General features: G+C 43.9%; 2 protein-coding genes across 4 annotated transcripts; one reads left to right on the top strand and one right to left on the bottom strand.

The window, feature by feature from the left end:
• Positions 1-416: 416 nt before the first annotated feature.
• Positions 417-18,708, bottom strand: lamb3 (laminin subunit beta 3). Of its 3 annotated transcripts, none has more exons than XM_062546125.1 (23): positions 18,542-18,708; positions 15,617-15,660; positions 15,162-15,316; positions 10,007-10,121; positions 9,767-9,840; positions 9,364-9,570; positions 9,154-9,217; positions 8,231-8,418; positions 7,829-7,949; positions 7,411-7,599; positions 6,897-7,052; positions 6,419-6,612; positions 6,096-6,192; positions 5,547-5,919; positions 5,019-5,179; positions 4,507-4,718; positions 4,075-4,278; positions 3,521-3,665; positions 3,081-3,288; positions 2,282-2,417; positions 1,825-2,004; positions 1,541-1,694; positions 417-1,212 (listed from the first exon to the last, which is right to left on the bottom strand). In XM_062546125.1, the coding sequence occupies exons 1-23, from the start codon at positions 18,589-18,591 to the stop codon at positions 1,073-1,075; spliced, it is 3,567 nt and encodes a 1,188-aa protein (XP_062402109.1). In that variant the 5' UTR covers positions 18,592-18,708; the 3' UTR covers positions 417-1,072. The 3 variants fall into 3 exon arrangements, with proteins under 3 accessions (XP_062402109.1, XP_062402110.1, XP_062402112.1); XM_062546126.1 differs by lacking the exon at positions 18,542-18,708 and adding an exon at positions 15,882-15,962; XM_062546128.1 differs by lacking the exons at positions 15,162-15,316; positions 15,617-15,660; positions 18,542-18,708 and adding an exon at positions 14,168-14,425.
• Positions 18,709-19,199: 491 nt separating this feature from the next.
• Positions 19,200-19,535, top strand: LOC134092187 (G0/G1 switch protein 2-like). Its single transcript, XM_062544974.1, has one exon. It carries the CDS (start codon positions 19,200-19,202, stop codon positions 19,533-19,535), a length of 336 nt encoding a protein of 111 aa, XP_062400958.1.
• Positions 19,536-21,885: the final 2,350 nt, after the last annotated feature.

Here is a 21,885-nt window from a genome sequence, read left to right as displayed (position 1 = left end):
GTCAAGCTCTTGGCATCGTTCAAATGACTCTTGAATAATAATCCTTCAAGCAAACAGACCAACAATCTGGTGCATCTTTTGGATAAGCTAGTTTGTGATTGGAGCCAAAGGTTGTGGACAGGAAGCAGGGGAGATAGGTCTGCAGGTTTCCAAATTCCAAATTCACCGGGCAGGTCAGGCAGGGTTCACCCAGCCTACAAATCACATGTAGCCAGTGTTAAATTCCGATCTATCCATCTTTTATTAATTAACTCTGATTTCGCTCCGGCCACAGTGTGCACACTTTTTCGGGAAAATACTCAACTTGCACCCTTACTGTTGTGGAAATGTTATTAATGATTCATTTGATAAATACTCCAAGGTGACTAACTAACATCTGACAGACAGGGTAGGCATAATGACAAACGATATGATAATCATGATAATCATTTATTAAGTGGTTCACAAAAGGCTCATTACAGATTTACGGAATATAAATTAATTAGAACGATTTCAAGGATGTATAAAAGTAACAAATACTGTAGGTAACATCTGAATTCTGCTTCAGTGGTTTAAAGTGACAGCAATAGTGCTGAAAATGATACAACAAATTACACATTTTCCAGACAGATAAAAACCTTGGTGACATAAATAAGCAATAACATAATTTATTATAAATGGTAGTATTATATAGGCAACATGGCAGAACAACAGACAGCACAATCCACATTTTTCCACCCACAGGAGATCAAGCAGAAGAGTTTACAATTATGTAGGTGCAGAGCCAACTAGGGAATCGAATGGGCACCATGTTGGAGACCATTTTTTCTGTAAATGCCTTTTACATATTGACAGACATTGATGATAACATTTATATGGCTTTTAGAATGTTGAATATAACCATTATTTCAACATAGCGTATTCGCCCCATAATGTTTCACTGTAGAGTCATCTGACATTGGTATCCAACATGGCGCCAGTTGGCCAAACTCTCTCCATATGGCTCCGAGTAGGTGATCAAGGGAGCGCCATCTAGTGGTTGCACTGGGCCAACCCAAGACGATGGGGCAGGGCAGGGCAGGTAAAGTGGAGCTTATCCTATACACCTGCTGTGCTGGTTGGCCTCCCTCCGGATTTCTTGAATGAGATTCTGGACCGTAGCTTCCAGTCCAGGCAGACGCAGGGATTTCTGATTGAACTCCTCCACAGTCTGTTTGATGGACAACTCTTTTTCTGGAGTGAGAAGATTGGCAGATTGGAACAGGACAGGTGAAGAAGAGAAGGGGGGAGGGGTAAGAAGAGGGAGATAGTTAGTATTACAAGAGACATGCATAACTTAGACATTATCATCACCTCTCTTGTTACTGAAATCTATGAGAATTATATATATATATAGAATATTCATTGTATTTAGGAAGTTCTGAGAAAGTCAAACTCCACCCGCAGAAAAAAGCACCAGCAATCGTTACATATTCTCATAGCTTAAAGCCAGTCTCATCTCTGTCTCTTCAGACGCCCAGACAGCGATGCAGAGGTGCTTGACCACGCTGCACTAGCTTACCATCTAAGGTCTGCATGATGCCAGCTGTGTCCTCCAGCAGCTGCTTAGTGTCCTCCTTGAGCTTCTGGAGGGTCTCCCCAGCCTCGCCCGCATCCCCAGCAGCCTCTGCTGCTTTCAACAACTCCTCTAATTTGTCCTCCAAATCCTCAAGGTCCTGCACATAGCACAAACACACACACACATACACACGGATGAATTAATACACACATCTTTTTTTAGCAATTTGCTTGACCTATGACCTATGACCTATGCACTTTGTCTGTGTCTTGTGACCTCTTCCTTACCGGGGTGATGCCCTTGGCTGCCTCCTCAGCATCCTGTGCGTTGTCAAGCCCCTTCTGTGCCAGGTCATCATTCTGCTGGACCAGATCCTTCAGCTCAGTCATTTCCTCAGGGATGCTGGTGCCGACGGTATCGGTCACTTCTCCCAAGCCACCATCAGCCTCATCCAAATCAGCCTTTACCTGCCAGGTGATGGAACATCACATTTACTTACAAACATTCATCCATTTAGCCACTGTTCTCATCCAAAATAACTTACTCAGACACTATGAATATACATTTACATAGCCTACATAAATACACATCTAGATACATATACTGCACCAGTTGTTCTTTAATCTGAATTATAGAAATACAAAACTCAATTAAGAACATCAAAACTTTATTTTCAACTCAAAAAACAGGAAATTCAATCACTGATGATTATCGGTGCACTCAAATCATGGCGCCATCTCTCACCTTCTCGGGGTTGACACCATCCAGGATGGTCGTGGTTTGTGCCACTTTGTCCTCCATCTCATCCAGAGACCTCTCCACCTCTGACAACCCGTCCAGCAGCCCGGCCACATCGTCCTTCACCCCGTTGGCCGCATCCCTGAGTCACAGCAGGCAGAAAAACAGCACATCCAACTTTACTAAAGCATTCAAACCCAAGTCCTTTCAGGCCTATACTATCTCTATTCACTATTCACGCTTTCTATACTAGAGCAGAGTGTCTAGTAGTATATTTACATGTCTGTGTGACTTCTGTATACATGTAGTATCACAGAAACCCACACAGACAGACCTACACATAGGGTCCTCATTCACCTGTGTCTATCAACAAGCAAAACTTTCTAGCATGAACTATAGCTACTGTGTGGCACGTGGGAACATTGAGTGGACTCAATGGCTAATGATCAATAGTCAGTGTTTAAGGTCTTGTCTAATGGCGTAACATTTGAAAATGGATTTAGCCTAGTTATTAAAAAGCTTCACCTAGACTTTGCACTTTGCGCATCATTCAATTAAGGGCCCATAGAGCCACTGCCATTTTACTTGATGTGGCATGACAGGGTCTTCAGCAGCATTCACACCAAGAACGATAAAGCTCTAAAATCGCTCTGAAAGTGATAAACAACGATATCGTTCTTCATGTCGTTATCGTTATAGTTTATGTGTGAGCGTTGTCAGTCATTATTAACAAGAGCGATATCGTTATCGGTATAATTATCGTTCTTGGTGTGAACGGCCCTTTAGACGGCGTCCGGCTCATTACCTGGCATTCTGGGCCTCTTCCAGAAGCTTCTCGGCCTGGTCCAGCTGGGGCTGGCTCTCCTCCAGGATCTTGGAGCTGTCGGGCAGGCCGGCGGCCAGATCCTGGAGCTCCTTCAGCTTCTTCTTCAGGGCGTCCAGGCTAAGGGGGAGCTTGGCGTTCAGGATCTCATTGCTGACCTCGTCAATGCGGTTGGGGTCTGTGCTGGGGTCTAAGGAGAGAGCAATGGTGGATACATGAATGGAGGGAGGAAGCAGACAGACAGTGAGACTGACTGACAGACAGACACACAGACAGACATATAGCTAGATTGATTTCACCCACATCATGTTTGATGGACAACACTTTTTCTAGAGCGAAAGGCCTGACAGAAACAGGAAAAGTGAAAAAGATGTTTTTTCCCCTTATTTCCGCTGAAAACTCATAAGAACAGTAAGTCATACCTGACAGAAAATCTTTGAGCTGCCTCACAAAGTTTCTGGTCTCCTGAAGATCATTTTCCAAGTCGTCACGAGCCTTTTTGATCTGGTTGGTCATGTCGTCAGTTGTCTGTCGCACCTGATTGGCCTTCTCCTGGGTGTCCTGCATCTGTTAGCCAATAAGAAAAGGGAGTTGTAATTTTGCCTTCTATCTACATCTGATCTGTCCGATCTTATCTACTGTATATCAACGTTTATTCTACAGGTCACAGTACAGTCAATTCATACATTCATTCACTTCACATATGCACTGCCTCTACATTTCCTTCAGTATGTCCCTGTTTCTTTAAGATAAAACGTGTATGTATTTCAATCAGATTGACAGTCAAACTAAAAATGTCCCCATTTTTCCCACATTCTTGGGTTTCTATTCCTGGTTTCGGTCTCGGACATCTGGTCACCTTATCCGTGAGTGTCTCTCCTAGTAGAGTCACACAGTGATTTGGTCTGCATATTAAATGTATGTAGGTTCACTCGTTATTGCTGTGTAAGCAATGTGAAAGTGAAGTATGTCCCACCTGTGCGTTGGCCTCGGTGATGTTCTGGCTGAGCTCCAGCAGTTTGGCCTTCACGTCCTCGGTGTCTCTCTCAGCTCTCCCCGCAGTGGGCAGAGCGCCCACACACTCGTCGGCCAGCAGGCAGGAGCGGGCGGCGTCGGGAGAGCACAGCTCGCCATCGCACTGCTCCGGGGTACACGGCTCAGTCCGCTTGCTGCCACACACCTGCAGACACAAGACATATGGGCGTTTGTATCTTAGTGTCATATATATAGTATATTATATAGTATATAGTATCATAATATATAGTGTATTAGTATCATATATATTCTTCTGAGTGTATCTATTCTATAAATGAACCTGCTGCAGAATGTATCTACTGTATGCTCACACAGATCTGTTCAAATAGAGTGGTTGATACCACTGTCATCGTAATAGTACGAGGGGTCTAACCTGGACAGCGGTCGGGGTGAGATTGGGCTTGGTGGCCAGCTGCTCCTCCAGTTTGTTGAGGTCTTTGGTGTTGGCTGGCTGGACCCTGTTCTGTATGTCCAGAGCGTCTTGGCGCAGGTCAGATGACTCCTTGACCGTCTCGCCTGTGCCGTCGGCTTTCTTCACAGCATCGTTAGAGTTCTCATAAGCATTCTTGATGGCATCGAAAGCACCTGTAAGAGAGGCATTTTAAGTTCAGTAAACAGGTATGCAAGTTTGTTTATCTTTAATCCCACTGCTGCATAACTGCTGGAAGTTGCAGTGTGTCACTAAGACCTTTTTCTTACCTTCATTTCAATTATTTATTTTACTTGCATTTATTGTATTTACAGTTAATCTGACAACAGTCAAACAAAATGTTTTGAGGAAGTCTACAAAAAAAGAGTTTAAGATATCAAAAAGGTTGCACACATATCAAACTGGGACATTTCATCAAAGGTTCACCCCACTGCAACCGGCTACTCAGCACTGACCATTGCTGTTTTCCGTGACAGAGTTCAGCAGGGCGTTCTTCTTGGCGTTGTGGAGGACGCTGAGGGAGTCCAGCAGACGCTGGAGCTCGTCCAGTTGGGGCTTGAGGTTGGTGCCCCTCCAGGGGCCAGAGAGGTCCCCGTCCAGCCTGTTCAGCTGGTCCCTATAGGGAGGGAGAGATTTAGAGAGACGTTTTATAAAAGGAGTTGGTGTCGTCACAAATACCACCACAGTGGGAAAATATATATCTGTGAAACAAAATGTAACTTTCATGCACTTCAATTACATCAACAAGACTACACCAACTGCAACCAACTCAAGTGAATCAATGTTTTTCAATGTCATGTTGTCCTTTAATACTTAACTATTATTTTGCCCCACAGTTACTTTATCTGTGAATGAAATTATACACATTTGTGTATAACACTTTGTTTGGAGGAGGTGCATGGTATGGCCATGGACAAGGTTAAGGTAACAAGGTCTAACCTCATTGGAACTAATCAGAGATTCTCTACAGTCGCTCCGCTCACCTGAGTCTGCTCAGCTCTCCGAGGGTCCGGTCCAGTTTGTCTGCGGAGTGGGTTGGGAGGGCCAGCTGCTCGCGGATGTCCCTCAGGGATTCCTCCAGGACACTGAAGCGCAGGCCCAGGTTTCCCGGGATTGGCCCGGAGCAGTCACCTCGGCAAGGGATGGAGTTGGAAAGCCGCTTTACGGTCAGGGAGAGGTTGCCCAGCTGGGCGTCCATGTCAAGGAAGCAGGAGGGACAGGCGGGGCAGTCGGGGAAGCTCTCGCAGCGGCCGCGGCTGCAGGAGTCGCAGCGCACACCGGTCACACCGGGGCGGCACTGACATGCGCCCGTGCGCTGGTCACAGCTGGCAGTGCCCTGTGGGTCACATTCGCAAGCTGGGGGGAAAAAAGGAGCAAGAGAGAGAGAGAGAAAGAGAGAGAGAGAGAGAGAGAAAGAGAGAGAGTGTAAGAGAGAGAGAGATGTAGAGGAAGAGTTTTTACCAATCTAGCCCAAAATTAAACACAGGTGCTGTAAATTCCAGCCAAAAAGTCACGTTGTCATAGTTACCAACCTCGGCAGCCTGTGTAGGGATCACCGTAGTGTAAGTCTGGGCAACCTGAGCAGGTGCGGCCGGCATAACCGGATCGGCACCGGCACTGACCAGTCAGCTGTGGGACAGCACACAAAAAACAGAATGAGATGGAATCACAACAGAACACAGATATTAAACACCAACTAATACTGCTTGCTATATCGATAAAGTCTCATCTGATCAGTTATTTCCGATTATATCTGATACTGATTACTGATATTAGAGTTATAGAATACTGACATAGGTTACTGTACTATACTGTGTCTCTGTGTGTCTCTGTGTGTGTGAAGACAGCTCCTTACCTGATCACAGGTGTCCCCGATGGCGTTGGTGGGGTGGCAGTCGCAGGGCTGGCAGCCGCTGGGGGAGTTGGGGTCCCAGAAGCCAACAGCGCAACGGTCGCAGTTCAAGCCCTGGACATTGGGCAGGCATGGGCACTGCCCTGTCACCTGATCACAGGACTGAGAGCGGGAGCCCGCAAAGGCGCAGTCGCACCCTAAACACAAACAATAGTGTCAATGTATGAAAACAAACATATACAGTACATAGAGAGAAAGGGGCACTAACATACAGTACACGGAAACATGATACAGACATGTAAGTATTAATGTACATTTATGAGAAATACAGGAAAATAAGCCAATACATGCAAGTCAACACACACACACACACACACACACACACACACACACACACACACATAGATGAATCTCAGTATCTATGAGAGATCAACCCAGAATCAAAAACTTTTTTGTGAATATTGAAGGAGAGTAGACTCACTGGAGCAGCCCTGGGGGTTGCTGGCGCTCAGGCCGTAGTAGCCACTCTTGCAGCGGTCACAGTTGGGTCCTTCCACGTTGGCCTTGCAGCGGCAGGCACCATCATTACCGCCACACTGGCCTCCACTCTCAGAGCCTGCTGCATTGCAGCTGCAACCTGCGCCCCCAAGAGGAATGGAGGAGAATTGAAGAGGTTAACATACAAGACAGCAAAACAGAAAAGACAGAACAACAGTCACATAACAGCTGTATAAGATATATTTATACTGTGTAATAGAAGGTGTTGGGTGAAACACTGCCAAAGGAAAGGAACCTTTCAGATATCAGCTGTTTATGCACACTGGATTATCTGCTCAGTCTAATGTCATTGGTCATCATCTGATGGTACTGATTTTATGCCAATGTATTACATTTGTTCACCACCACAATAACGAAGGTTGAGAAGAGGAGTAAGAGAGTTTCAAAGCAGTTTAGTAAAATGATAGAACATAAAAACAATCGCTGTGCAGACTTACGGAGGCAGGCATCCGGTCGGTCCATCCTGCTGTAGGGGTTGGGGTAATAGTTGGGGGCGCAGCGTTCACAGTTGGGTCCGGTGGTGTGATGCAGACAGTTCTCACACACTCCTCCACTAACCCTGTTGGTGGACTCGTAACGGACCGGGTCAAAGCGGCAGCGCTGGGCATGGTTATTACACTCACAGCCTGCAGGGGGCAACAGAGAGGGAGAGAGAACAGAACAGTGAACTGATTATACTGATCTAATATTGGAAGGTGATGGAATAGAAGATACATTTTCAATATAAAATAAATGAAGAATAAGAAGAGTTTCAACGTGTTTATGCAGTAAACAAACAACTGTGGACAAGCTGGCAAAGAAAACATAGCTAAGCCCCTCTTGCCTGCACATATGAGAGTGATATGGAGCGCTTACGTTGACAGAGGTTAGGTCTGTTTTCCTCAGCTGGTCTCCAGGGAAGGTCATTGAACAGGTCCGCGCAGCGTTCACAGTTCATGCCCACAGTGTTGTGTTGGCACTCACACCTGGGATTTATCTGTAACACACACACACACACACACACACATGTTTTATTTACTCACAGTATTTGCTTAGTAGAAAGGAACTGGGAAAAGAACACAAATTGTATTTGTAATGCATGTAACTCAAATATATAACGATTGCTACACTACATCACAGTATAACCAGGTTACTCACAAACTTGAAGCCTGACATGGCAGACAATGTGCCAGATGTTTCGTCAGGCATGAATACAGTATGTACAGTATAAGAGTTTTTAAAGGCAAAGTCGGCATCTGGTTTGCCATAAATACATACCTGTGTTTCGGCCAGCTGGTTGCTGTTGGTGATGGGCAGACAGCGGTTGGCGTGGCCGTGGCAGAAGCAGGTGCCAATCACTCTCAGCTCCCTGAGGGCGAAGTAGCGGCTGAGAGAGCGGCCGGGCATCTGGGTCACCTGACCCATCTGGGTGAGGTTAATCCGAAGGCCGTTGAAGCCAGACACGGCTGCAGGTCACACAGAGTCCAAGTTGATTAAGTCAGTTTAAGTATGGATTTAACAGCATCCAGTTTCACTTTAATTTGTGATAGTACTGAAATCTGAATTTGTGTCTTAATCATTTTTTATATTCACAAGTACTTTGTGTCTTTATGTTTCTTGTGTCCTTATATTTACTGAATGTTTTGCAGAATTATGGCTGGATGAAGAAGAATTCGTCAACGTTATCTGTCTGTTCCTGTACTGTCCCTGAGTATATCTCTATGTGACCATGTCCTTAGAGATAAGGGGGGATATTGTTTCACTATTCTGCATGGGTGCATCAGTAACTATCTGCTCCAGATTGCCAGATTGACACTAATCAGGGTCTGATTCTTTGTGGAATGACCAACCCCATCTCCTGTCAACTCGAACGGACACTTACAGTAAACCCTGACATTACTAAACCCTTACTGTAAACCCTGATATTATTTCCTTTGACTAGCTAGGGAAGCTAGTGGATTCTTCATCGTAAATAAAACTCTCTGCCTGACTTTTCCTACCATTACCTGACTGGGTCTTCATTAATCGGTGATATCAACATTACAATCATTTGTTAAATAGCAAACACCTTTAACACACCAATGCACAGTACATGGAGACACATTGTGGGAAGGTAACACAAAGTTTGAAGGTACAAGCCTAGATGGGCAGTTCAGCTTGTCTTTGTAACACTTTGTGACTGGGTAACTGTGAAATCTTACCTTCAATTTTATAGCTGTCGGGAAAGTTAAGCTCAGAATACTGCCGAAGGGGATTGAAATATATCTACAACAAAGAGAAGAAGAAAAAAGAGAGTGAGTGAGAATGGAGTACAGTAAATAAAACTAAATAAAATTCAAATGTTTTCTACACTTCCATCACATTAGTATGACAACGCTTCTCTAGGGTTTATTCTCGGTGTCCCCTCTCACCTTCTGGTCCACGTATGGGTTTGCGGGGGGTGGGGAGAGTGTGTAGCAGGAGGCCTCCCCGAGGGCTGGGCCTGGGTTTGGCCTGGGGCCCCTGGGCTGGATGGCCTGGGGGAAGATGCGACAGTCGGTGGCCATGTAGCGGGCGGGCTGCCATGTGAGTCCGCCATCGGTGGTCCTCTCGATCACCAGGGCATCAGGCCGTGGGCCCTGGAGGGCAAATAAAAGCATTCATGAATTTGTGTCAGACCAGCATTTCAAGCACTTCTGGATAAGCGCTGACTGTCAATATTGTCAGACGTTCCAGGCCAGTGAACAGAAAAGGAATAAGAACCATAAGACTGGTGGAGTGGAGATGGTGTCCAGACCCAGGATTTAAAACATGGCAGGAAATGTGGTACCTTACCTTAAAATTCATAACGAGGTTGTCCAGCTGAAACATGTGCGGCAGGTCAAACTGAATAGATACGGGACCGGTATCTAGAACGGAGGAATGGAGAGGAGAAATAACAAATGATTTTTTTAGGAAGTCAACAATCCTTAGATATCTTCAGTTCAGAATCATCAGTAGAATTTTAATAAAGTACTATTATCTGAATGAATCCAGCTGTATGACAGAAGACCTGTCTGTGGAAGTCTCGCTCACCTTTCTTGGACATCCACCACCGGTGCTCTCCAGCTGTGGAGAGAATGTTCTGGATGGTGTGCGCATGTCTGGACTGAGGGTTCCGTGAGTCACATGGGCAGCACTTCATCTTCCACTGAGACGGAGAGAGAGAGAGCGAGAACAGAGGGGTTACGTTACTGAACATTTTAACATGACAGAAAACACGAAAAAAGAGAGAGGACTTTCAAAACAACAACAACAACAAAAGTATTTTCAAGACATGAGGGCAAAAACATGATGATGGAAATCATATCCATGCTGTTTTTTTGGTAATATCATATATCTGAATGATCAATTTCTACATGACAGAGGTGAGGAGGCACAGTCAAGACCACCATCATCTTTCATGAGCTCCGCCTCTGGCCAGGCCAACAATATCACGACTGATGGGAAACTCATTGTGTAAGGGGTCCATGCATTTGACCTACGGCTCGGCTACGTGCGCTATGCCAGCCAGCTCTCGGCCTCGCGCCCCTGCCCTCACCCCTCTGTGTAGGCCAGCGCTGGCCGCTGCCCAGACTGCCCAGCGGAGGCCTGGGCACGAATTCAGGGGAAAGGTACTGCCAAGCTTAGTGGTTTCACCATCCAGTGGCCTCTGCCACTATCTGTCTGCTCACTCCCTGTGAGCAAATATTACACAAACTGGACAAAGGCAAAGTGCCAGTGTGTGTGAATGACACCATTGCCAACTCACAGATACACACAGTCGTCTGTTACAGTCAATATAACAGAGCTAGACATCAGACACCTCACTGATTTTAAGAGATTTATCAAGATTTTGTCATTATGAGACTTGCTAATCTACAACATTTAGGCTTCTTCAGACACTGAGGCAGCAAATACCACAATAGCTGCTCTTGAGTCACTTCCTGTGTTCCATGACGATTAAATGTGTGTGTGACCTCGGAGAAAGCCCTACTGCTCAGATTGATGAAAACGCAAAATGAGCATCACAAAGTCAAGGTAACAGTAACATGACAGTGGTAAACAACCTTGACATGAAAAGCATTTCAATGACATTTCTGTTTATGGCGTCTCCAGTTGAAACATTTGTTTCAGAAGACTCATAACAGAGACCGAAAACTAGCCTAGCTACCACAGGAGCACAATGCCCCACAGAGGCTACAGATTAGCATTGTACTGATCACATGGCCAGTACAGCTTCTCCTCTGTCTATAGAGTTCGTAGGAGTGTCATGGAAACAAAATAAGGTCAAAGTGGTCACAATTGTCTGCCTGCCTTGAAGGAGATCAGCACAGATTGTTTGTACAAAGCAATGAAAACCTTGAAAACTCTAAAAATAACCCAATCAAAATGTGATGAATGTGCAAATACTGTAGACTGAGTAGATTTGATTTCGCCCTGCAGCTCAGGGTGGAACCAATCACCGACGGCCTGTACATTATACACCAGGGATTGTATACACCTGATTGGTTGAAGGATCCAAAATGCGTACAATGACAGTCATTTGAACAATGCCCATTGATCATGCCTCTTGTGCAGTAGAAATACAGCGCAGACTCCCCAGACTAATGTTCAATCTTATCTTAAAAGACAAAAACACCAAGAAAGCCAGATGATTGTGCCTTTTCCTTAGTCTACATCTATACTATTGCTACAACATCAACAGCAAGGCTTTCATCATTAAGGATCAAATCAGAACCCCACTGTCACAGTTTCTGCCGATCATGGACATAAGATACCATACAACAAATACACCAACATGGTGCTTTGAAAGATTAGCTTTATGTTTGATATTTGAGAGAAGAGGATCAGATTTGAGTAGCTAAGATGTTGGCAATGGGAAGGCCAGAGACAATGGACAAACTACAGCATTAGATGTGTGAAGGTCAGTCTTCCCTGCCAGCACAGCAACAGTTAGGCCTGGTGTGTGTGTGTGTGTGTGTGTGTGTGTGTGTGTGTGTGTGTGTGTGTGTGTGTGTGTGTGTGTGTGTGTGTGTGTGTGTGTGTGTGTGTGTGTGTGTGTGTGTGTGTGTGTGTGTGTGTGTGTGCATGAGAGAGAGAGAGCAATAGAGTTAGAGAACGAGGGAGAGAGAGAGAGAACAAATAAGTATTTGAGAGAGTGTGTGTGTGTGTGTGTGTGTGTGTGTGCGCGCGCACGAGAGACTGAATGTAGTCTGGCAGTAGTAGCTGGCTGTGGAATGGACTTCTGCCAAATGTGCTCCAGACTCTTAAGCTATCTGGGCTTGGCCCGAGCACAGGGTTTATGTGGGGGACAGTGTCCAGCCAGCAGCCCTCCAGCCTTCTGGCCAGTCACCTCTCTGGACCAGGGAACCGCAGAGCATGCCTCAGGGACGTGCCCACCACCGGGCCCTGCAGGGGGGTGCTGCATGCCTTGGGACTGGGAGGCACTGCAGCCTACTGCATATAAGTGAAGCCAGCTATTTGTTTTAGAAATATCATTCAAAAGTGCTGAATAGATAAGTCTTACTACAGTATTGCATGCAGTAGTACAGCAAGCATGCCGTGCAAAGCACAGAACATGGTACTGAATAAGTTGAATATGTTATAAACTATGTAATGGTCTGTCTATTTACATTGTTAACTCTGGAGTGGTGAAAGTTGTGGTTCACACAAAGTGAGATGAATGACTTCATGTAGATCTAATTGAAGAAGTGGTCGGGTTTCAACCATGTGCAGACCAGTTAATGTGTGCCCAGCAAAGCTCTGCTCAGGATTATCCATACATACTGTAAGTCTAGAACCCTGGTCATAAACTCACCATAATGATTTTAACCACAAAAAGATTGCTGAAATGCAATCAATTATGAACAATGATACATAATTATGCCAGATGACAGATGCCAGACTGTTGCACCACAACACTATTTCACCCATTTGTCTGTGGCATGACCCTGGCTTGACTTCTTTGATTTGTGGCAAATTTATGAAACATCATATAAAAGCCAAGTCTGGTTTCGACAGGCGCGTCTACCATCCTGCCTCCATCAGTGCTGTCTCCAAGGGGACTGGGACAGGCCTCTCTTTCCTAGCTCCTGATTGGTTGAATCTGCATGAGACTTGGATAGAATCTGTGCTGCACGGGCAATTGGGCAACCAATCAGAGACTGTCAAAGTCGGTTCAAGGGCACCTGGGAGATTTGGCAAAGCAGTGGCGACCCTGACTGGAAATGCTGAGCCCACATCGTCAGTGTGTGGCATTTCTACACCAAGCCTCTCCAAGGGGCCAGGAATAGCCTGCTCACCTATTAATCGACTCGGAGGGGAATGAAGTGCTCATAGAACTATTTTGGAGACCCCATTTGCCAAAGGCCTTGGAGAGCTGAGGCATATTTTGTCCATGTCTCTACAGCTTGCCCACATTGACTCGGCAAATCCAACTAGGCATAATAGGGTGACATTGAGGCTTACCTTACAATAATATCTAGTTCAGACCTCATTTTGTTTAGTAACACTTTTACAGTGCTGCGCAAAACTTAAATAACCATCTTTTACATTTAGCAGACACTTTTAAACCAAAGTGATTTCAATTACAAGGGATTACATTGTCCCCACAACGGGCACAACGACGCTACGCTACCACCACCCCATAATACATAATTCCATGTGTATCATGCACGATTCCAACAAGAGTGAATACGTCATTTGGTGGATTCCACAAAAATCAATGGAACCATCATTCTAAAGTATTGTCATAAACCAAGCCTGGTTTGTTTTCTTCTTTACAAGTGGGGAATTCCAATTGCCTCTTATTGCCTTTCTGTATGGTCATTGGTGTCTGGATGTTCCATGCCTGATTAAAAAAGAGCCACGGCGGGGAATTCTGGGATTTGCCAACACAGATGGTGTTTCTGTAAGCTGCCTTGTGAGTGGCATACAGTTGGAGCTGGGATTTCACATTCTCACCTCTAAACCCCATCATAATGCCTAGAGCATAGATTTAATGCCGTGTTGGTTAGTTGAATGTGCACTGTCAGCAAAGCCACAATCATCATAACTGATCATCAGCAAGTTATGCAATAACTCTTTCTCAGACACAGGAAAACATGCCTGTTTTAGGGCAAACGCAAGACATTTAGGGACACACATCTAACTTCAATAGAGGGCCGATAGACACTGGAGTTGTCTTGCTTTCAGTGACTCTATTGATAGTCATACCGTGAGTACAGCATCAGAATTCCTTTAGTTAGTGGCGATGTGCTGAGGACCAGGGTTCGACCAGTGCAGACATGTCCATAAACCCTATCGACCACACCCAGTCACTAGGTGGGGCACACCTGAAAAGCCCTCACTCCTCAGATGTCCATTTCTGTACATTGCACGTTGGCGCCAGTCCAAGGATGGGCACGTGTGGAGTCTTGTTTGTGATACATAATTAGACTCGAAAGAGTACATGTATCTTTTTCTCTATCAGTTGCGGACTGGATACTGACAGCATCTGCATAGTCTATCTATCCTCTATTTATTTCTCTCTCACTGTAAGCGTCAACTGAACTAAACTTTGGTCAGAGACAACAGTTGCATCATATGCCATTGGCTCAAGATTCAGTTTCATGAGGATTCAACCAGCACATTCATGGCCTGTTCAAACATCGGCCCTCGTCCTCTCTCTTGCCTTCAACATTCTCGTTTACACTGGCCTGCATAGTCAACAGTTATTTATCTTGTATACAAATCAAATATTGATTTTTATTTTGTAAACTCAAGACTTGTAAATATTAACAAAACCAATGAAGTCAATGAATTATTCACTTATTATGAGTAGTAGTGATAATAACTATGTAAAGAATCAAATGTATAATTTAGATATCGGATGGAATAAATCCATGGATGGAATACTCAAAACAGTCATTTGTCAGGCAGGGTCTCACTGGTGAAAGGATTTAAGCGGCACCACATAAATTGGGCCTATTTCCAACCAGACACGCACAAAAATCTTTGTCACGTTTTAAATCCCTCACAGGCCTTTGTTTCAGGAGTTAAGCAGTTGGTCGTGTGACCATTGTTTTCATAAAGGTTACAAACAAATACTAAGCTTATTGAGTGGATCCAAAGCCTTGAGGATTTTCATTAGACTTCAGGCAAGTCCCATACACAATCAACAGCTATAGACGGCACAGAACAGCTCTTCTAAAAAAAAATCAGCGCTTACCTGTCCGTAAGGTGTGCAGAAGACCTCAGTCCCCGTGAGTCCACAGGTGGAGGTGGCGCGGAGCTGCTGCTCACGTCCGATGAGCAGGTCTCCCGTCGGAGGGTAGCAGGCTCCCCTGTAGCAGTCCTGCTGAGCGAGGGAAACAGCAGCCAACGCTGGGAGAAGACATAGCGATGAAGAAGTTAGATGAAGTCAAAAGACATCAATTCAAAATGGACTACATGGTTTCAGAGAATGATAGGGCAGGAACGTTCAACAAAAGTTTGAAAACTGAACAAGATATTGAATTGAAATAATGTCTTCCATTTAATACTGAATACCTATGCACTACATTGATTTTACAGTTACTTTCCCCCCTCAGTTGAAGGCTATCTAAACTATTCTGATATAGTACTAGACAAGGCAATAGAATGGAAGGTGATTATCAATGAATAGCAATTTGTGAGCATTCATACCTGCCACTTGTAGAAGAATCCATGTCTTCATCATCAGTGAAATCCTTAACAGAAAAATAATAATTAAGATCATATACTGCTTCAGGTATATTACAATAGTGACGATACAATGCTGGATGTGATATTTGCAAACATGCTATATTTTAGCATTTTCCATTAATTTTCATTATACAGATATTTAAAAAATAATGGCATTACAGCTAAAGGTCTAGGTCTATAAGGTAGATGGGTAAAATAAGTAGATTAAAGTAGATGGGTAACATACCAGTAATAAAATCCTTGTGTATACGATAGTTCCAGTGAAAATCGTGGAGAACAATTGCTGTGTTCGTGTGCGAGTAGTCCTATATATGCTCTGGCTCACCTGTGCTGAGTGAGGTGTGTGTCAGAGAAGTGTCGAAGAAACACGCCCTACCGCACTGCTGCCACACCCTTCACAACGTGAATCAACACACAACATACAGTACACTCACACACACACACAAACACAGTGCCATACATCCGCACTGTAAAACATTTGGAATTTCACTGAAGCAGGGAAAAAGAACTTCTCTGAACCATTCCTTTTCTCTTTCTGAGAAAAGCCATCTGTAAAATCTGTATTTTTAAAACAAATGACAATGATCACGATGTAGATAGTTTGCTTAAACTTGTCTGAGCAAGTACAGTACATAAGGCTTTTCATTCTTCCACACCACTGTCATCTAATTCCTTCCATGTTAGCATGGACAGAGATACATTAGAGCAACTTACATTTAAGACTTTGTAAACCCATCTGTATGGACACAATTAAAACACTGATAAAAGAATATACAATATTCCCCATAATCATATTTCCACAGTTCTTTGATGTACAGTAGATGGCATATAAGATGCCACATCTAGGCTGATCCAGGGCCTTGTTTTTGGTTAGATAAGTGGACTCCAAACGCACAGGACTCCAGCAACACAGGAAGCCTCCCATGAGCAACAATATACATGTCTATACAATACAATGTAGGTCTTTTTAGTCCACTGTGGTATAGGTTGCTTAAGTGAAATTACAAGTGAAAATGAAGATGGATTTGGGAACAAAGTATGATAAACCAAAACAAGTTAACTTTAAGACTTTAATTATCCTAATGGAGGAGATGTATTGACATGTTATTACAGTACAGCTTATTCTCTCTGCTCCACCAAGGGTAAACTAAATCCATACATTCCTGCGGAATGTCAAAAAAATACATAAAATACATAACTGGAGGCAGAGGAACCACAGAGACTGTAAAGACAGGCCAGAGGCTGAGTCTTAGACGACCACACCCCTTTGCGTGAGGTATCCGCTGCATCACATCCCATGTGTAATAAACCATGTAGCCCCAGGCCATCAATTCTGTGTACTGTTTTTCTCCATGCTGGTTTGACTAACGCCACAGTCTAAGGTGTGTTGCTGACTCACACCTGTCTGCGCAAACACACACACACACACACACACAGCCTCAGACAGGGCTGGACACGCCCATGGTGGTGCTGTGAAATATCTCTAAGGTAACGCCAAACTGAAGCATGCTTTTACAGAGCTGAGCCACAAACCTCAACCAACACAAACTCAAGTCATCACTTTTCCAAAGAACACCCAAGTATACGCAAATGAATGTCACTGGAAGGACAATGATGTGAATTATGAGTTTGTTTATGTGAATTGACACTGATAACAATTTCATGGATTGACATAGTCAACCTCTAATATGCTAAGAGAAGTACCACTATGCATACAGGCCTAAACTTAATTGGAGTGCTTTACACAGACAAAATCTCCATCAAAACCATTTTCTCAGCAATGTCTTAGTCACTTGGCTTCGTGGTGTGTTATCACATGTGCAGCAGGTCTTACTCAGCATAGACTTCTATGGTCTGTACAATGGCCAGCCACATCTTATCACTGAAGGGCATTCAACATTGGGCTGGCACAGTGGCTCTGCCAAAAATACCACAGTGCCATGTTTATAAAATACGTACTGTATTCGCTTCCAATCTAAGCAGCCAGGACTGCATATGAACAAGGGAGTTTTGTTTTCTGAAAATAAAACTGTAACCACAGAACTATCTCTCTGGTCACAGACAGTATACACTTTTAGGATGACTGTGGGAGCTTGGGAATCTCCAATCAAGACAGGCAAGGTGTCACAGCAAGTGTCACTAGGTTATCTTCACTGTCTGGCCTATTGGTCTGTGCCAAGAAAGAAAACTCCTCGCTAGATCCTATTAGTAATACATGATCTTTGTAGATGTACTATACATACTTATTCATTGCACATAATGTACCTGATTTAAAATGAAGGCTTAGAAGCTTGGCCGTGAACCAAGATCTTAGCCTATAGTGTGACTGTGTTTGATGGAGTGTGTTTGATCCTGGCTGTGTGTTTATGTACTTTAAAAGTTGTATACATGCAAATTCATCTTTCTTTCTCTCTCTCTCTCTCTCTATTTGTGTGTGTGTGTGTGTGTGTGTGTGTGTGTGTGTGTGTGTGTGTGTGTGTGTGTGTGTGTGTGTGTGTGTGTGTGTGTGTGTGTGTGTGTGTGTGTGTGTGTGTGTGTGTGTTGGTTTGTATTGAGGACATGCCTGAGGGGAGGTTTACCACTTACTCATGCCTAGGGCTAGGGGGAGGTAAACTTACCCAGGTTCATCACTAAACCACGTACCTGGAATACCCCCCTAATGTCGGACCTTTATTTTGATAGGAATTAAGTATCTCATTTGTTACATGCCAAAACAGTGTTGTGACAGATCACCAAGTTAGACATACTTTTAGAGGTAGGCTAGGCTAAATATGGCAAAACGAACCTCAATATTAGAAATATGGATTCACATATGCCTATAATTCATGGAGTTGACGTCGTGTTCCAAAGTGCAGCGCACTATGCATCTTAGGCTACATAACTCACCGTATTAGTTGGCTTGAACGCAAGAATATGGGTCGCAACTTAATGACCATGGGAAATTGATGGTCCCAAGGCAAGAAATGTTAAGAAACACAAATAACGTCCCCAAACCACCACCTCTGTAGGAGAATCTAGGAGCCTAAAATATCTGAATATGACTATCATGAAACTTTAAGTAATTTGTAAATCTATAAGAAGGTGCAGTCCACGTAATTCACGTAGCCTACTTGACTGTCCCTTAGCTTCAGCTCCAACTCCTGGGTAGCGCATGGACACTGGCACGTCCCTGTGTGGGAGTGGTTTGGAGCACAGTTAGTATAAATGGACACATAATCTCGCACTTCATACAGCCCTGCATTTGAGAAATTGGTCGACAGTGGAAGTGAGCTAATACCCAGAGGGCCAACTCCACATTTCTGTCAAGCCACTGACAGCGCGTTTAACGTAAGTAAGCCGATCACCATATAGGCCAGCGACTTGAACAGTAGTGCATAATATCTTACCTAATAATGAACAACTAACTGTGTCAATGTTACGAGAGAATTGGGCAATATACGATGTGATACCTGAATATAGTACTGAAAAACAATGTTGTTGAGAATACAAGTATTTTAATAACCTTCCCTTAAATTTCCCCCTAGGTGTTTAACTGTCACTCGACATGGAGACCTTACAAGAAGTTATTCCATTCGCCAAAGAGATGATCAACCAGAAGCCCAGCCGGGGCATGCTGAAGGTTTACTTGGTGGGCTCAGTAGTGGCCGTCCTGGGGACAGTCCTGGGTTTGGTCCAGACCGTGTGTCAGCCGTTCTCCTCTTTTGACGATGCGGCTCTGGATGCGGAGCTAGCCAAACTGGTGGCGCGGGAGTTGCGCGAGGAAGAGAGACGCAGAAAGCAAGGAGAAGTGGCGGAGAGGGCAAATTACGACAAACCACAGAGAGAAAACACGGCTGGTGTGGCTCATAGAAGCGCAGCAACACGACTCCACGCATCGTAAATCGCTTTGAGACAAACCACTCCTAATCAAATGAAGAAAACATTTGCTGCCTTGCCAAGTTTTGTAAGACGCACTAATGATGGCAAAAGTTGAGAGACTGTTGACCTCAGCTCATCATGGAAACGCGTTACTAGGTTGTATCAGACTGGATTTGCAGTTGGACATTACACTATTTAGAATGGGATGTCAGTCTTGACGTTCTGTTGTAAACCTGTCGAGGAGACAGGAGATGGCTGCTGTGCAGCCAGAAATGTTGAACATGTAGGCCTATGTGTCTACACGTTTTTATTCTAAAAAAAACCCCCATTACATTGTTTTATATCCAAGATGATAAGTGACTACAACAGGCTGACTATATTTGTTTTTGCTATACAATAAAACTTTTTTTTACAAAAATTTTTTGGATGGTGTGTCTGAAATCAAGAAATGTAGGCTAACAGTGCATTTATAACATAGGCTAATGAACTTGAAACCACAAACTGTCTAGGATTGGTATGGAGAGAATTCCAGGGGGAGTGATGGAAGATTATTTTAAACAATGAGCCTAATTTCCCAATTTAAATACACATGCAACTGGAGAGCTTTTTGAACATGCACTCAAACTCACTTCTAATTGTTATTAGGGACTGTTGGTGGAGATGATGCCAAAAATCAGTGACTGCAGTTTTGAAGGTTTTTGTGAAATCTAATGAAATAATCTTGAATCACTGAATTGGACTTCAGGTTAATCCATCTGCGAGAAGAGAGGGTATTTCCTTGGATAAAGTTGTGACTTTGGGCCAAAAGGTTAAGAATCACCTGTCTAGACTATAGCCTAGACACAAATGAATCCTTGATACCCAAACAAGCCATCTGAATGTCTGATCATTGCCTAGCAAAAGGCTTGAGATCAATCCTCTAATCAGTCGTGATATATTTGCCAAATTACTTTTCAGATGGTGATAGTCTACATTATAGTAGTAGCCTTGGGCTTGATGCATTTCACTGGGCAGTCACAAGACAATATTCATCGGCCTAATCTCATTGTGAAAAATTAGACATAGGCTATTCCCGGACGTTTATCCTTTAACTTTAACTTATTTTTTCTACAATTCACAAAAATCTCCAAGGTTTCCATATCTGAATTCATTATACTTTCACTTTACAAGCCTTCCAGCGCTTGCTGTCGAGAAGTATCCCCATAGCATGACGCTACATGCATCATGACCATGCACTAAGATATTTCAAAAGATGGTGTGTTTTTATATTTGCCATACATAGCATAGTCTGATGGCCAAAAAGGAAATTTTTGTCTCATAAGACCAAAGAACCTTCTTCTGTATGTCCTGGGACTCTCCCACATGTCTTTGGGTGAACTTTGGTTGAGCTTTAATAACAGCTTTGCCACTCACCCATTAAGCTTTGACTAGTGAAGAAGCTCATAGTCTCTGCCATCTCAGTTGCTGGAGCTTTTAACTTCTTCAGAGTTTTAGGTGCCTTGGTGGCCTTCTTCTTGAATGGCCACTCAGTTTGTGGTGACAGCCTGCTCTATAGGCAGATTTGTTGGCTACATTTGCCATATTCCATTTCTTAATAATGGATTTCACTGAACTCAGTAGGATGTTCTGTGACTTGAACATTTTGTATTCATCCCCTCACTTGTTCTTTTCAATAACCTTATCTCTGAGTTAGATAGAGTGTTCTTTTGTCTTCATGGTGGATATATCTTTTTTAAAAGTGGAAATATCAGGGGCATTCTAGCATTTGCTCTCTGGCTCAAGAAATCTGAAATGAGTTATGTTATGTTATGCTACAGCATAAGCATGTTATTATCTAAGTTATGCTACTTCATGGCACGGCTGGTAGGCTATTAGGCTAATCTTTTAATCTTATAGGCCAGTGTTTCTTAACTGGTCTGGCCTTGGGACCCTCAATATCCTATGGTCATTATGTTCCGTATTTTAGCGTTCAAGCCAACTGATACGGTGAGCTATGTGATGGGATGTGTAAAGGTGAACCGCACATGTTTGGAACATCTTGACGTTAGGAGTTACCAAGTCCTCAACTCCATAAGTGATGTGAATCCATAGGCTAGCCTACTTCAAGGGTTGTTTTGCCATATTTAGCCTACCGCTAAAATTATGTCTGATATGACCTGTCATAAACATTGTCTCAATGGCAACAACTGGCAAAAGGTCCAGGGTTCAAGCCGTGGCCTACTGGTAGGGCTTCGGCCTGGTAACTGAAGGGTTGCCAGGTTTGATCCCCGACCAGTGGGAATAAATGTGGGCAGGGGGGAGGGTTGAGCACTGCTTTCCCAAACCCACATCCACGGCTGAAGTGCCCTTGAGCAAGGCACCTAACCCCTCAC

Source organism: Sardina pilchardus, chromosome 9 (genome assembly GCF_963854185.1).
Source record: "Sardina pilchardus chromosome 9, fSarPil1.1, whole genome shotgun sequence".
NCBI lineage: Eukaryota > Metazoa > Chordata > Actinopteri > Clupeiformes > Clupeidae > Sardina > Sardina pilchardus.
The sequence above is the reverse complement of the archived record's forward strand: the minus strand, read 5'-3'. Positions and strand labels throughout refer to the sequence as shown.